This window comes from Patagioenas fasciata, chromosome 2, assembly GCF_037038585.1.
Source record: "Patagioenas fasciata isolate bPatFas1 chromosome 2, bPatFas1.hap1, whole genome shotgun sequence".
Taxonomy (NCBI): Eukaryota; Metazoa; Chordata; class Aves; order Columbiformes; family Columbidae; genus Patagioenas; species Patagioenas fasciata.
In genome coordinates, this window is record NC_092521.1 from 79,935,289 (window position 1) to 79,949,889 (window position 14,601).

A 14,601-nucleotide genomic window follows, 5' to 3' on the forward strand; every position below is an offset into this window, starting at 1 on the left:
TCAGTGCGTTTCTTCAAACAATTCCCACTTAACCTTCCCAGAATCTCCCATCCCACATTTTCACCTCAATAGTCCCAGCCAGAAGTCCTGAACACCCAGTGAACTTAAATCTGGCACCACAAGTGAACACCTTCCATACAACCCAGCTCAGGTTCTCAGATCCAGCATCCCCTCTCAGCTCCAACCATTTTGCAGAACTGCCCCACAGAAACGAATTGCACAAAAATGGGCAGCAAGACTATGCATGCATCTTTGTTCATAGCCATGACTACTCTGCCACATATTCCATTTAAGATATTTTATTTAAGTTAAGCCAATCATCATTTCACTGGAAGAGACAAACTCCCTGCTCTTCTTCTCACAGACAGGAAGGCACATCAGCATACACATCCTCATTTGGTAGGTCCATTTTAATAACAGAACCCTTGACTCAGAAACCATTAAATCCCCTTTCCCAACACCAGCTGCATGCAGCAATCTTGGGAACTCAAAATCTGACTTGGGCCCGGAAATGCATCTGCTTTGTAGCATTGTTACTCATTCCTGTCTTGAGCATCCACTTTGACTTCATCCTCTGCAGGTACTGCATATCGCGCTTCTGAGCAAAGACTGCCCCTTCAAGGAGAGAGGAGGAAGAGAAAGAGGGATAAATGTCTGTAAGATTACTTACTGCTTAAATGAAAACCAGCTAACCTGTCCACTTAAATTAGCAGTTAGCTGTATGTTTTCCTTCCCATACTGCCACAATTCTTTTTGCTTTTCTCTTGGGAAAGGCCAGTTCCCTCTATAGACACCCACGACTGTGATCAAGGGGAAAAGGTTGTTTTGCATTCCAGTGTGTGATTCTTTGATTTCAAAAGGGGGTATTAAGCACATCACTGCTCCCCAGTTGAATAAGCGTGATTTCTGTTACATTATCAAATAGCAAGAGCAGTGGTTTTGGCAGACAGAGAAAGGATTATAACTCTAGAAACCAACAAATCTTAGGAAGTCACCAAATATCACAAACATGAATGAAATGAAGGGCTGGCGCAGAAGCTGCTGTGGATTTTAGACACCAACAGCTTCCTATAACTTATTCTCCTTGGCTGTCAGGAATGAAAGGGAACTGAAAGACAAACTGTTGCACAAAACTCCCACAAATGTGAAACAAATTCAACCTATTTAATTGCAGTGATGACATTCTAGAATCTCCTCCTCTGCAAAAACCTCACATTGTCACTTACCTGTCTGACTTGTCCAGCCCAGAGCTCTGTACTGCTGCAACACCCGACCCACTGCTTTCTTATTTTTCACAACAGCCACCGTTCTTGACAGACCAAAGCGCTGCTTGTAGTATCTCATTAAAGAACGATGACCCACTCTTGCACCTGTTCAGAGGAAGGGTTATCTATTATACATAACAAAGCAGTTATCTGAAATGCAGTAGTCAGGCATATTGTGAAAATGGCGGAAAATCCCTGTGCGGAGACATACTTTTAAAAGGCCCAGAACCTCAAAAACTTTAGGACTATTACAAACCAAATGTAATTCCTGTAAGAGGTACTGTGCTGCACTCTACCTTGCTTTTTTTCTTCAAAGAGTGCTGTTGCTCCAGGGAACCACAGCTCACATAACAAAGGGGCAGTTATCAGAAAAGTTTAATTAGAGGAATGAGCAGAGAGGCGATGTTGTTTCAAGTAACAAGGGTAACTTGCTGACATTCAGGAAATCTTCTGAAACCACACAGTTGGCAGTACTTTTCAGAATGAAAAGGTTGGAGTCCCCTCATGCAAAAACACAAAAACAAAAAATTGCAAGCAAGGGTATCAAATGCAACACGGGGCAAGAGTAAAGTTGTTTAAATAAATTAATTTTACTGAACTAGTTTACTAAATTATTTGCCAACTGCCAGTTTGAAAAAAACTTGTGGTAGATTACCCAAATTATAGCCTCTTCAAGTTACACAAAAACAAGACACGGAAACTCTTGGAATATACCATGTAAATCACCGGTTAAGAAAGATGTAAAGTTGGTAAAAGAATCCCCTGCCCCAGCTGACCTATACATTAATGTTGAAGAACTTGAATTTAGAAAACAACAACAAAGAGTTCCCAGATTGTTTAACTACTTAAGTAAGTGTTTTGCATAAAATGACAGACAGATCTTTAGACTTGGTAGAGAAAACAATGGAAGGTGAGGACAAAACCCCAAAGACACTTAGATGTAAAATAACTTTCTCCATTCCCAAACAAAAACACTTACCATGATGACCTGTGCTTCAGGTAACAGCTGCAGCTACGAGAAATGCAGAGTAAGTACATTGTAACACAAAGACTGCGCCTACCTGAAGGAAGGATCAGCTCCATGGTGTCATCATCATAATCCAACTCTCTCTCCGCTGAGCGCTCTCCAGGTACCTCCACATCTTCCCCATCCTTGTGATCAGGGTAACTGCTCCTGTGGAAGAGTAGCAGGACACGGTTTATACACAGCTACCCAGACCCACTGCACAATAGAACTGCCATGCACAGCCACAGCAAGCCACAATCACTGTCATGTTTCACCTGCCTTGGTTTGAGAGTTCTTCCCAGTAGCAGCCTGCCCTGAACAGAGGTTGAAGATCACCCTTCCTCCACTCAGTTCTATAACCCACCACAGTTCTGCAGTGATTATGGTGAAAAGCCACCACCATGTAGCCCACCAGCTCTGCACAGCTACCGAACAAGCACTCCCAGAAGCTCCACTAAATCTAATTATCACCGTAACAGAATAGGATGTATTTGTGACCAAAACAAACACAATTTAGGATAAATTACAGGAAGTTCATCAAGTGGCCTCCAAATCACAGCAGTCCTTTTTAACTCCAGCTACTTTTAAAAAATCCACAGTAGGTATTAAGCCTACAATCTGCCTAAAAGGTAATGGAAGAGATAGTTATGCCCTTTTATGATCTTTGCTGGTGCACTGAAATCTATACTCAGTAACAGCAAACATACCAAACAGATTTCAATACATTTTCATGTAGGACTGGTATTAGTAGCCACAGGAGAAGAAAACCAATCATGTTATGTTTACCTAGAAAAGTGGTAAACCAGGTACACAAAATAAGCATCAGAACCAGAAAAAGGACTAAATTTTAAGAATGAATCATAGTTTCTGATGTAACATTCAACTGTCCTTTTGTCTGTCCCCATCTGTGCTCCATTCAAAGGAAAGCATCCTCACCTGAAATCATAGAAGTCTGCAAATTCCAGAGCAGCATCTCCATCTGTGAAGAGTTTGCAGTGGCTTTTATCATTCATGTGAGCCTGTACTGCTTCTGTAGAGTAGAAGGATTTCCCTTTTTCATTGCACCAGATACAGATTTTCCCAACACCAACTTTCTCTCCTGCAGAAAACATTGACATTTACATTGGTTTGAACAGAGCCTCCCCAGTCAATAATTAACAATTCTGTGATGTAGCCTTCCCAGCTTGAAGGCAGAAAGACCAAGGAAGAGCCTTGAGCCCCTCATTTCCAGAAAAGCCCTGCTGTTCCTATGCCTCAACCATATGGCTCTATCAGGAACAAGACTGTGCATTTAAAGATTGCATAGGACGAAGTATGGATCATTATGTATTCTCAAAAAATTTCATACTTCTGACACAGTTTTCTGTCCAATACTCCAAAATTATTTAATTCCCATCATTAGTTGTACACTTCAAGCTTTTCTAGCTTTTAGCTCTCTCACAAGTACTGCAAACCAATGACACAAACACATGACTCATTAGTAGGATAAGACAGTTCATATGCACATATCAGTTTTGTCCTAAATTTCATGATAGCTGAACAACTTTCTCAACATTAGAAAACTATGTGAGACCTACAGAGTCCATGACCAGGTGTTTGCACAGTGGGTTTTCTCTCACTCTCTCTGGAAAATCTATGGTCATGTCCATGATCAAAATACTGAACTAGACAGCAAACATATTTTACACACACACACACACACACGCCAAAACCCAACAAAACACCAACAACCTTTAATTCATATACAAGTGAAAATAAGCAGTAAGAGCATATAATTATCTTGATTTAAAAAAAAAAAAAATTAAAAAGTAATAATTACAGGCATACCCAGGTATGCAATTAGTCCTCTGAGATCCACAAGGTACTCTATGTCTGGAATGAAGAAACTGTGAACTTTCGTCATATGGGCCACATTTTTTGTGAGAGATCTTGAATGGTGAGGACAGAACAAGCAGTCCGTGACTGGTATGGCCCCAACAGCAGGAGTGCTTTCAGCTTCTGCCTGCTCCTCCTCTTCTTCTCCCACACTTTCCATCTCTTCTTCAGAGGCAATGTCTTCATCAGAATCCATATCTTCCCAGTCTTTCAAAGGAAGTTTAAAAAAAAAAAATTGTACGATTACTTTTCCCAAGCAAAACAAGTCCCAAATAAGTTACAAATTTTCTATTCTCAGAGCTAAGTGCCACACAGTCACTTCCAGGTGCAAGAATATATCATTGCCAGTAAAACATGTTTCTTTGTAATATGCACAGCAAAACTCAAGTCTGCTCATAAAAAAGTTGGCAGATTCAATATCCGCCCCTCCTCCTCCATTTTTCTTAACTATTAACATTTTATTGTTGTCTTGAAGCCTTAAACTTAATTCACCACAGGAACAGCGACATGGCTCATTAAAAACAATTCAGCTCTGTCAGAATCATGAAAATATTTATTTGCAGCCGTGAGCGAAAACACACTCCTGCTCACACATCCATCTTTAACAACAGAGGACAACAAAGCCAACTGTCACAAATACACCATGTTATATATTAGTATATACCAAGATATACTAACAATTTTACACATTTGCAAGATTACTGCAGAGCTCATTAATGGACCAGTAGTCTGATTATACTGCTAGAGGGGTCCAGAAATCTTTTTTAAGGAGTTCAGATCTGGGCTGCGAGCATCTCCCAGTCCTCTACTCCTGCTGGTCCCCTTCCAACTGCGATGCCCACAAAGTGTGAGAGAACAGGGAACATGGTGCTCCCCATTGTTGTAGGCTGCTCATTCAAGATCTTTGCTGTAGGATGTAGTTTAATAATTTTAACAGTCTGACATTGTATTAACAGAACACGTGCAAAACATTCCTGGGCAAACACTTAAAAGGAAAATTAACATTCAGAAACCTATCAAGATTTTGGCATTACAGTTTATGACTAACACATTAATACAAAACAGGTGCAAGTTTGTTCCTTCTTTAGATTTTAAGATGCATGTTCACAGGTAATATGTTTCTTCTACTGCAGAAGAGATTCCCTGCACTGCAACTGACATTTCTCTAGCATGAAACTGCTGTAACAAATGTAATAATGGTTTCAGTAATGAAGCTGGCACAGTAGGGTCCCACTTTATTCATATCTGTCCCCTTGTTGCGGTTTAACCACCCCATTCAACTGCTCCAACAGATGCATTTGGAGCTGCACTGTAAACTACAGAACTGAAAGCATCCAGGTTAAAAATAAGCCTTTTGCAGGAATTCTGAAACTCTGATCTTTTCAGTTATCTACTTTCCAGGCTGACCTCCAACAAGGCGCTGCACAAACACAAGTGGTGAGGGTAAAGCAGCAGGAATGGGCAGTTGGGGTGGCAACTCTTAAGCCAATTCTACTATAGATGCCAACATGCTGAGAAGCTGTGCCACAGAGTGTCAGCCTACAGAGGAAACTTTCTCCTCTGCTCCTGATAGGCAGAGAAAAACAAAAACCACTCCTACCTCTCCTCAGAGCAGTAAAGTGATTCATGGGACAACTGCAAAAGATCATGATTGGATTTTTGTTCACCTATTTTTCAGAAGCAGTTTTAGCATAACCTGTTATGTTAGCTTCCCCTAAAGGAAACTTCTCCTGGAATTTTATGTGGGAAATAGTGCTCATATTAGTAACTGTGTAGAGGCAACCTTCACATGCATTAGTATTTTGTGCAGCTGGTAGTTCAGACACTAACACAGAGACCTTGACTTCAAGCTTAACTCCTTTGTTAAGCTGCAAATTTATTCAACGGGAAGACCTTTAATGACAGAAAATGTTGTACTACTACAGAAACAGAAGGAGGCTTTTACATAAAACTAACTACTACATAGCTTGCCCCAAGTTGTCTCTTCTCAGTATGCTTATTGCCTTACCTTCTTCCATATCCTCTTCTTCCTCTGCCTGTTCTTTGGCCAACTTCTTTGCTTGCTGTTCAAACCACTGTAGCCGTGGAGGCTTTTCCCATCGTTCTCTACTCTGTGGTAAGCTGGCGCTTCCCATAGAAGCTAGAGTGCTGCTTGCATCACTGGGAGGTAAAGGTGTCTTCTTTGGTGAGGAAGACGGCTGAGCTCTGATGGCTTGCTGAATAGCTGCATTCATTTCATCTTTGTTTACGCCCTCTGGGGCCAGCCCCTTTTCCAGGTTCTTTTCATTTAATATTTTCACCTTCTTGCTGACAGCTTGGACAGCTTTCTTCTCCAGCTCCAGGTGCTTCTTGGACTTCAAGTGATTCTCATAGGCATTGAATGTGGAGAATCTCTTGCTGCAAACCGTGCAGTAAGTGGCAGTGACTTTGTTCTGCTCCTCTGCTACTGCTCTCTGTGCTAGGACTCTCTCTTGAAAATTCTCAGCAGTGACAGGAGGCATGTCAGCAACCTTACGCTTCAGGTTGTATCTATGCCAGTCAGTTTTGTAATGGGCACGCTGAATGTCAGCATCCTTGAAAGCCACGTGGCAAGTAATACAAGTGTAGGTTGCCATTCCTAGAAAGTGGGAAAAAGATAATAATCCTGCTGACAAAGATAAGTAACAGCCACAAAAAACCCCAAACACACCAACCTGACAGCAGCCATGTAAGGTAGCATAAGACAGAGAGTTTTTGTACAGAATTAAGTTGAGTAAACACCAGCATTAGCAAACAGTACTAGAAGGAGCAAAATAAGATAATATAAAAGACTTTGATCCTGTTATCAGAGATTATTCATACTACAGCAGCCTCTGAGCACCCTAGCTCTGGACCGAGCACCCACTGTGCTTGTCATGGTTCAGACACATGACAAGAGTGTTCCCAGCTGCAGCAGTGGTGCTTTGAAAGCTCAGCACTTTTTACTGAAGATCAGAAACTAAAGATTCTTATCAAACTCATGTTCTGCCAACTACAGGCTTTTGAAGAGACTAGTGACTGCTCCAAAATAAGCATCAAAGGGAAATCCTGCTTTCACCCTTATTTTCCATTTTCCACTGCCTTATCAGATGAGGCAAAAAAGTTACTGAATTTAAAAGCAAACCCCCCTCAGCTATTTGAGCAGTGCATGTACTGTCAGCAACACTGTATCTCACAGAACCGTTAGTCTGGAGATGCAGTCAGTCATGCCCAAAACTAGCACTTGAAGGCACTGTTGCCCCTGGTCTTTGTCCATTTCCCACCATCCAGCTGAGCTGTGCTACTGGGGCTGTCACAGGACAACTGGAGGGCAGTGACCTGTAACTGATGCTGTCCTTTCCAAAGCCACACATTTCCTTCCTTTTCAGTGCTCAATGAAACTTAACTTTTTTTTTTAGACAAAGTTGATGGACTCTCTTGAAGACTCCAAAAGCAAAGAGCAAAAAAGCATGTCCTAAATGGAGACCACTAAAGCCACCTCTGTCTTTTAACTAATTTAGAAAAACTACGGTTTAAACTGGAAAAAAAATAAAGAAATAATACATCAAGAGGAAGCGGTCTGAAAGCAGGTAAACAGCAGCCTCTCCCAGAAGCTACCAGTTGGGAGAAGCAGCAGTGAAAGACACAAATACATAGATAGGCAAAGAGTTGAAAGGTCCTTTACGAAACACTCATTCCCTGGAAGAACCAGGCTCCTAACTAACTGCTGGTGCTATCTGTATTTCTATAGTGTCAGAAAATACATTAAGAGAAAATGATGGCCATACCATTTTATTTGAAATACTACAGGCAACCATTCAGTGTAAGAGATGCTTATTTTTTCCAGAGGAAAATGTATTCTCTGCCCACTGAGAGATTTCAATTGCTCTCTGAAGCGTTTCTCTCCCACTTGCAGATCTCCCTATCCCTCTCCTGGCTCAAGCACATATTTTACTGCCATAAACCAATTGACACAAAGTCCCGTTCGTTGTGAACTATTAACACCTTACAGAAACCTCAGGACAGAATAGTTTGATCCAGCCTATTACAGGTAGGTAGTAACTACACACTAGATTACCCTGGGGGTGATTAAAAAAGAAGGCCCAAAAAACAGATAAAAAGAGGTAGAAAACTGAGAGGATCAAAACCCATAAACCTCCATAGCTGACTAGTAAGTAGAAAAATAATGTCTACAATTCAAGCTCCACAAAGCAGAAGAAGCACCTGCAGAATCCCGCGTGGTGATGCCAACACCTCTCATTGTGCTTTCCCCCACCATTCGAACCAACAACAGCAAAGCACTGTGGGGGGCTCAGGAAAACAAACCCCAGGCACTCACAGGCCTTTGGCCCAAGACACGGCCCAGCCCTTCCAGAAAAACGTAGTTCTCCCCACAGGGTCTTGATTATGGTTGATTTTACCTATTTGTATTTGAATTGAGCCGGTCCCCATGAGGCTGAGACAAGACAGAAAGGCCTCACTGACAGGCAGCTGCTTATTACAGGGGCACCAGATATGACAGCACAACTTAAATCCAGGAAACAACATAAAGCATGGGACGTGGCGCAGGCGGAAGCCGCGAGCCCTCGGGCTCATGACTCAAACCGGGCTCACAGAGAAACCAACCGGCACCCCGGGCCCCGCAGCCCACCCGCCACGGCCTCGTCCTCCCGCCGCCCCCAGGGGAGCACAGCCGTCCCGCCTCGCCCCCAGGCCCCGGCGGACACGCACCCACCGCCCGTGAGGTGAAGGTTCTCCCAGGACCGCTGCCGGCTGAGACCCAAACAGGAAGACGCCGCGGAGCACCACACAGGAAGGGAGCGGCCACTTTTCCGGCAAGGAGGGCCCGCCCCCTGGCGGCCCGGAGGCCCTGCGGAGCTCCCTGCCCGCCTCGCCCCGACCGGAAAGCGGCAGCTCGCGCCTCCCCTCCGGGACTGTGGGGTTTGTGGGGTGCCGACTGACGTCGGGTTGAGAATGAGAGTCACAGAATCATAGAATAGTTTGGGTTAGAAGGGACGTCCAAAGGTCATCTAGTCGAATCCCCCTGCAAAGAGCAGGGACATCTTCACCCAGATGAGGTTGCTCAGAGCCCCGTCCAGCCTGGCCTGGAATGTCTCCAGGGATGGGGCATCTACCACCTCTCTGGGCAACCTGGGCCAGTGTTTCACCACCTGCATTGTAAAAAATTTCTTTCTCATGTCTAACCTGAATCTCCCCTCTTTTAGTTTTTAAAACCATTACCCCTTGTTTTATTATAACAGGCCCTGCTAAAAAGTCTGTCCCTGTCTTTCTTATAGGCCCCTTTTAAGCACTTAAAGGCTGCAATAAGGTCTCCTCGGAGCTTCTCCAGACTGAACACCCCCAGCTCTCTCAGCCTGTCCTCACAGCAGAGCTGTTCCAGCTGTCTGATCATTTTTGTGGCCTCCTCTGCCCCCTCTCCAACAGGTCAATGTCTTTCCTGTGCTGAGGGCTCCAGAGCTGGACACAGGAGTCCAGGTGGGGCCTCACCAGAGCAGAGCAGAGGGGCAGAATCACCTCCCTCAGCCTGCTGGCCACACTCCTTTTGGTGCAGCCCAAGACATGACTGGGCTCTGGGCTGCAAGTGCGCATTGCCGGCTCATGTCCAATCTTCCATCTCCCAGCACCCCCAAGTCTTTCTCCTTGTCATCAATAAAGAGGGCTTTTTTGTTGTTGTGGGTTTCTTTTTCCCTGTTTTGGGAACAAATTACCATTAGATACGGTGAAAGATAAAAACTAACACGTATTTATTAAATGGTTTTACAAACAATTAATATAATAATTCCATGTTTACAAAATAGTAATCAGGCTCGGTAAAGTGCTGCAAAATATTTTAAATAAAGACATTTTGTAATTTTCCAGTTTCTGGTTACCCGGACAGGTGGTGGTTACAGACTGTTACGCTGCTCGTGTGCTGAGAACAGACATGGAGACTACAGAGAGTTTGTTCAGAAGGCTTAAACAGTCTGGAAAAAGTGCAAAACGAACAAAAAAACAAGTAAAACAAGTATTTCTTCAAAACCTATTACTTTGGGTTAAAATTATTTCCCCTCCTCTGCACAGAATATTTTGTTTTTCCCACAAACAAACTGAAGAATGGCAAATAGATATTTAGTACATACACATGAAAAGCCCTGTGTGCTAAAAATAGGTGCTTTTACACTGGATTTGGCACACCTAAGGCCACTGATCAAACGGCCATCACGTCTGTCACTAAGAGAAGGGGAAATTTTCAGAGTACAAAGGACAGAACTGCATCCCACAGGCCCTGTCCTAACACACGTTGCTTTCTTCCAGCGGGGGTGCGTGAAGCAGCCCCTGCGAGGCGCGGGAGGGCGAGCGCTTCAACCACGCTACTGCAAAAACACGTGGCATCCTCCATTTCCTACCAGGTAAGAGCGCACAAGATAACGCCGGCAGCACCGATCCCATGGCAAGATCACACCCTGTGTTATCCCCACGGGCACTTTCTCACGTGTCCACACTCCAGTGACGCCCTCCACACTGTCCATACTGCCTTGGACAGGACACTGCATGCAAGCAGGCTTTCCACGGAACAAATGTTCGTTGCAAAGCTACGTGCTGCCTCATACTCACTTTTCTTCTCTCTGCGTATGCAGATTGGGAAGATGGGAAGGTGACAACAGTGCTTGGTAGGAAACACGCTGCGTTGTGACAGGAATTTTTAAGTAACTGCTCTTTTGTGGCTGCTGTTAAATACAGTGAAATGAAGATTTCTCGAGGGATTTCCAACCGAAGGCAGCGTGGGAGTGATCTCACAAAGGAGAGAAACGTTTTCTTTGTGTTTTGCTGTCAAACTGCTGGCAGTGGAATGTATGGTGTCTGAGCAAAGTGTTTCTTACATGCATTTGTCTGGGAGGGAAGAGGTAATTTCCTGAAGAGAAATAAGCATCTTTCCACTACCTGAGGAAGAATATTAGATGTTACAGAATTACCTTCTTCCCATTACACAGTATTTAAGGGCTTGAATGTAATCGACTACTATGAGAACAGAACAATAAAATTCTGAAGACACTCAGATAAGCAATTATGCCCCTAAACTTTAGCGATTTGCTTGTTCAAGTTTTGCTTTGTTTTTCTTCCTGGAAAAAAAAATAAAATTAAAAAAAAAAAAAAAAAAATTGACACTTGTGCTGGAGAAAAATCAATCTGTTTTTCTATCTTGAAACCAGAAAATGGATCATGTACAAAAAGTCGAAGAAACTCCTCCAGCTCCTTTTCTTGCTTGATCTAATCTATTATTCTAGAAGAGCTCCCCTGCGTTACGTACTCTTATAGCCACAAGTACTCTTCATAAAACAACAATAAAGTGCACGCTGTTATAATGCCGCCGCTGACAGCCAGCTCGTCTGTCCCATCAACCCGCTGCTGAGAAGCCCACGAACCCGCTGCTGAGAAGCCCAAGAAGCTCCCTCCCGCCCCTCCCCATCCTGTAGCCTGGTTCCCCTCCTGACACCAGTGCTCCTGTACAAGGGAGCACACAGGTGTTTGGGTGTCTTAAAAAGTTTCATCAGCAACTTGGAAGTTGTTCTCTTCTAACTGTATAGATTGTCCTAAACACGCAGCAAGGAAACAAGGATTTCACTCATCACAGAAATTTAAGTGGCCTTTAAAGATTTCCCAGCAAAAGCATCTTTTATTTTTGTTTGTGGGTTTTGTGGTGGTTTTGGGTTTTTGTTTTTTGTTTGTTTGTTTGTTTTCCAAATGCAAAGGACAGGCTGGCGGAAGCTAAAAAGGAAACTTAGATATCAGTGCTGTGGGAGTAATATGGCCATGGTTTTTTAATCATTTCCAGAAACTCGCTTTTAATATTAAGATGTTGTAATTTCAAAAGCTGCATCTTGTGGGATCTATAACCATCATCCACTTACTTCGTAATGGATTTGATAATGAAGGCACAGGCTCACTTTTTTACCAGTAAAGGACAGCAAACACAGTCAATAATGCATTACTGACACAAAAGCACAAGCGACAATAAAGCTAGTGTTAAAAATTCTCCCCATCTTTTCTTTCGCTACATTGTTTTTGGCCATTTGCCTATTTTTTTCACCTCCAAAGAAAAAAGAAAAAAAAAGTTAACTTTAAACACAAGTTTACCTACACATATATGTTGGTGAGAGATTTTTATAATCTGTTGCTGTACTTTGTGAGGGTCCTAGATGACAGTATTCACCTCTTCAAATGCCAGCAAATGGAAAATTGCTTGAGTAGTAGTAGTAGCAGCTGACATGGTCCCTCAACTTTGCTAACGGTTTACATCACATTAAAAAAACCTAGCTTTACTTCTTCCTATTTATTTGATTACTATTGCTTGGTATTGCAATTTGGTTTTGTCACAGGTGAGCAAAAAAGCCCTAGAAAAAGTTAAATAAGTTACCTGCTTAAGACCCCAAGCCACAGACTCAGCATGTGTGGAGTTTAAACTGGCAAATAACTGAAACAAGCTCTTTTCTGTTTGTTTTAAATTACATGCCAAGAAGAAGATTCTGAGTGTCTTCTGTAGCAAATGACCTCATCAAATGCTTGTAAGTATCTTAAAATATTCAGCTTGCAACACAACTTTTGTTGCAAGTCATGGCAGCTGTCCTGGGGGAAAATAAAACCCACAGAATCTTGAATTAAGGAAGTGGCACCTAAAAAAGGCCTTTTTTTTACTTTTTTTTTTAACCTCTAACTTCTATTCCAAACAACACCTACCCTCCCCTGCTCCCCAAGATTATTCAGTTTACATGATATTAACTCTTAAATATAAAAAATGTGTTGGCTGACTTCCAATAGGCAATACCGCCCAGGACCAGACTCTATCAAGGAACGCAGCAGGTGCTCAGTCAAACAGCATGCCACTTCACAACTCTACAAGCCTAAAACAGCAAAAAAACTTGGAAATGCATCACCATATCCAAAACAATTCAAAGGTTTTAAGTATTAAATCAAGTTCTTCGATAGTGTTGCACACATTTTTAAACTAGATTTGTGCTGGTTAATGTGTTTCATATATAGTAGATGCACTACACATAATGCTAACTGCAGGGATTCATACTTCTCAGTATGATTGACGGAGGTGAGATTTAGTTAATCTCATTGCAATCCGCTCATAACTTACTCTTGCCGTGTGAATCATCAATTGTATTACGTGGTTGGCAACCAGGAGTAAATAAACTGCCAATGTTGAAAATTTGGCTCAGGACCCCAAAATACATGGTTGGCAAAAAGATTAAAAAAACCCTCTCCCCCATCTCTTTTGAACAAGTGACCTTCAACACTCATCTGCAACCAAACAGTGGATAGATAATTCATTTCCATGCTATTACATTGAGGTATAACTACCAGAAACATTAAGCTATCAGTATCAGCTGATATTTATCCAGTTAATTCACTCTGCATAAGGGAAATTATTACAACACATCTAAAGTGATAGTTAAAGCTTACAGCTCAGAATTTTCCTTTTTTTTTTTTTTTTTCCTTTTTTGCATTTGATTTTTTTGTGTGTTTTATTTCTTTTATGTTACCAGCTGCAATTTCCAGGTTAATGACTTCCAAGCAGATTTGAAAGGAAGCCTGAAGATTTCTTCTTTTCCTGGGATTCTGCCTCTTGGCCTTGTGAAAGTCCCAATTCTTTCTCAATCTGCTCAAGCTCAGACTGGTCAAGCAGTTCAAAATCATCAGCTTCCTCTGTGTCTGTCTCCTCGCTCAAACTGGGTGCTGCATGTGAGGGAGCTTGCTGTGCGGACTGCAACTGGTCTTTGATGGCCGCAGATACCGCAGCTGCGATGACATCCCCAGCAATCCCGCTCATTAAATTAAAGGTTTGGTCACTGGTCAAAGGCAAGGAAAGCCCTGCAGTGGATGGTCTCTCTTTGCTCTGTCTGGAAGGATGATCCACCTGGAAATATGGTTGTTCGTTTTTTCGCTTTTGCTGGATGGGCACACCAATGCTTGAGTCATCGTCATCATTTGTTCCGGCACCATTTTCTAAAGAGGGAAATTCTGAAAGATCTCTAGCGAAAGCTTCTTCGTGATCGCTAGGTCGGTCTAAATCTGGTGCAGGATGAACAGAAGGAAACAGCGTTAGCAAACACGAAACGCTTCGCCAGTACAGCAGCCAAATGTAAAAATGCAATTTGTAAGTTTTCCTTCAAATACATTTACTAATCCAGAGTCTAGGAGGCCTTCCATAGTCTTAATGCAGAGGAGCTTTGTGTTACGTCTAAAATAAAATGGTTTTGAGGTCATGAACCTACTACCACAAGTCACCTACTATCACAACCTAACTCAGAAAATTATTTGAGGACAGTGTCTTTTTAAAACGGTATCCAGCTGTGAATGAAACAGATGCAAATCTTCAGCACAGCCAGTTCTAAATATACCAGCCACATGAAGTCATAAAATTTATAATGGCACAACAGGTCTTTAAACATT

At 42.5% G+C, this 14,601-nt stretch overlaps 2 protein-coding genes across 4 annotated transcripts in view; both read right to left on the reverse strand.

Moving 5' to 3' along the window:
• Positions 1 to 283: 283 nt before the first annotated feature.
• On the reverse strand, positions 284 to 8,966 carry ZNF622 (zinc finger protein 622). 2 transcript variants are annotated; one of them, XM_065832974.2, is made up of 7 exons: positions 8,879 to 8,966; positions 6,155 to 6,763; positions 4,099 to 4,353; positions 3,208 to 3,370; positions 2,327 to 2,439; positions 1,227 to 1,370; positions 284 to 615 (listed from the first exon to the last, which is right to left on the reverse strand). In XM_065832974.2, the coding sequence occupies exons 2-7, from the start codon at positions 6,759 to 6,761 to the stop codon at positions 488 to 490; spliced, it is 1,410 nt and encodes a 469-aa protein (XP_065689046.1). In that variant the 5' UTR covers positions 6,762 to 6,763; positions 8,879 to 8,966; the 3' UTR covers positions 284 to 487. The 2 variants fall into 2 exon arrangements, with proteins under 2 accessions (XP_065689046.1, XP_065689045.1); XM_065832973.2 differs by having other exon boundaries at positions 8,875 to 8,966.
• A 918-nt stretch (positions 8,967 to 9,884) lies between these two features.
• Positions 9,885 to 14,601, reverse strand: part of RETREG1 (reticulophagy regulator 1) — a 69,767-nt gene continuing 65,050 nt past the window's right edge. For both annotated transcript variants that reach the window (XM_065830633.2, XM_065830634.2), the window contains one exon: positions 9,885 to 14,220. In XM_065830633.2, coding sequence (XP_065686705.1) covers positions 13,709 to 14,220 — 512 coding nt within the window. In that variant the 3' untranslated portion in view covers positions 9,885 to 13,708. The remainder of the gene's footprint in view (positions 14,221 to 14,601) is intronic.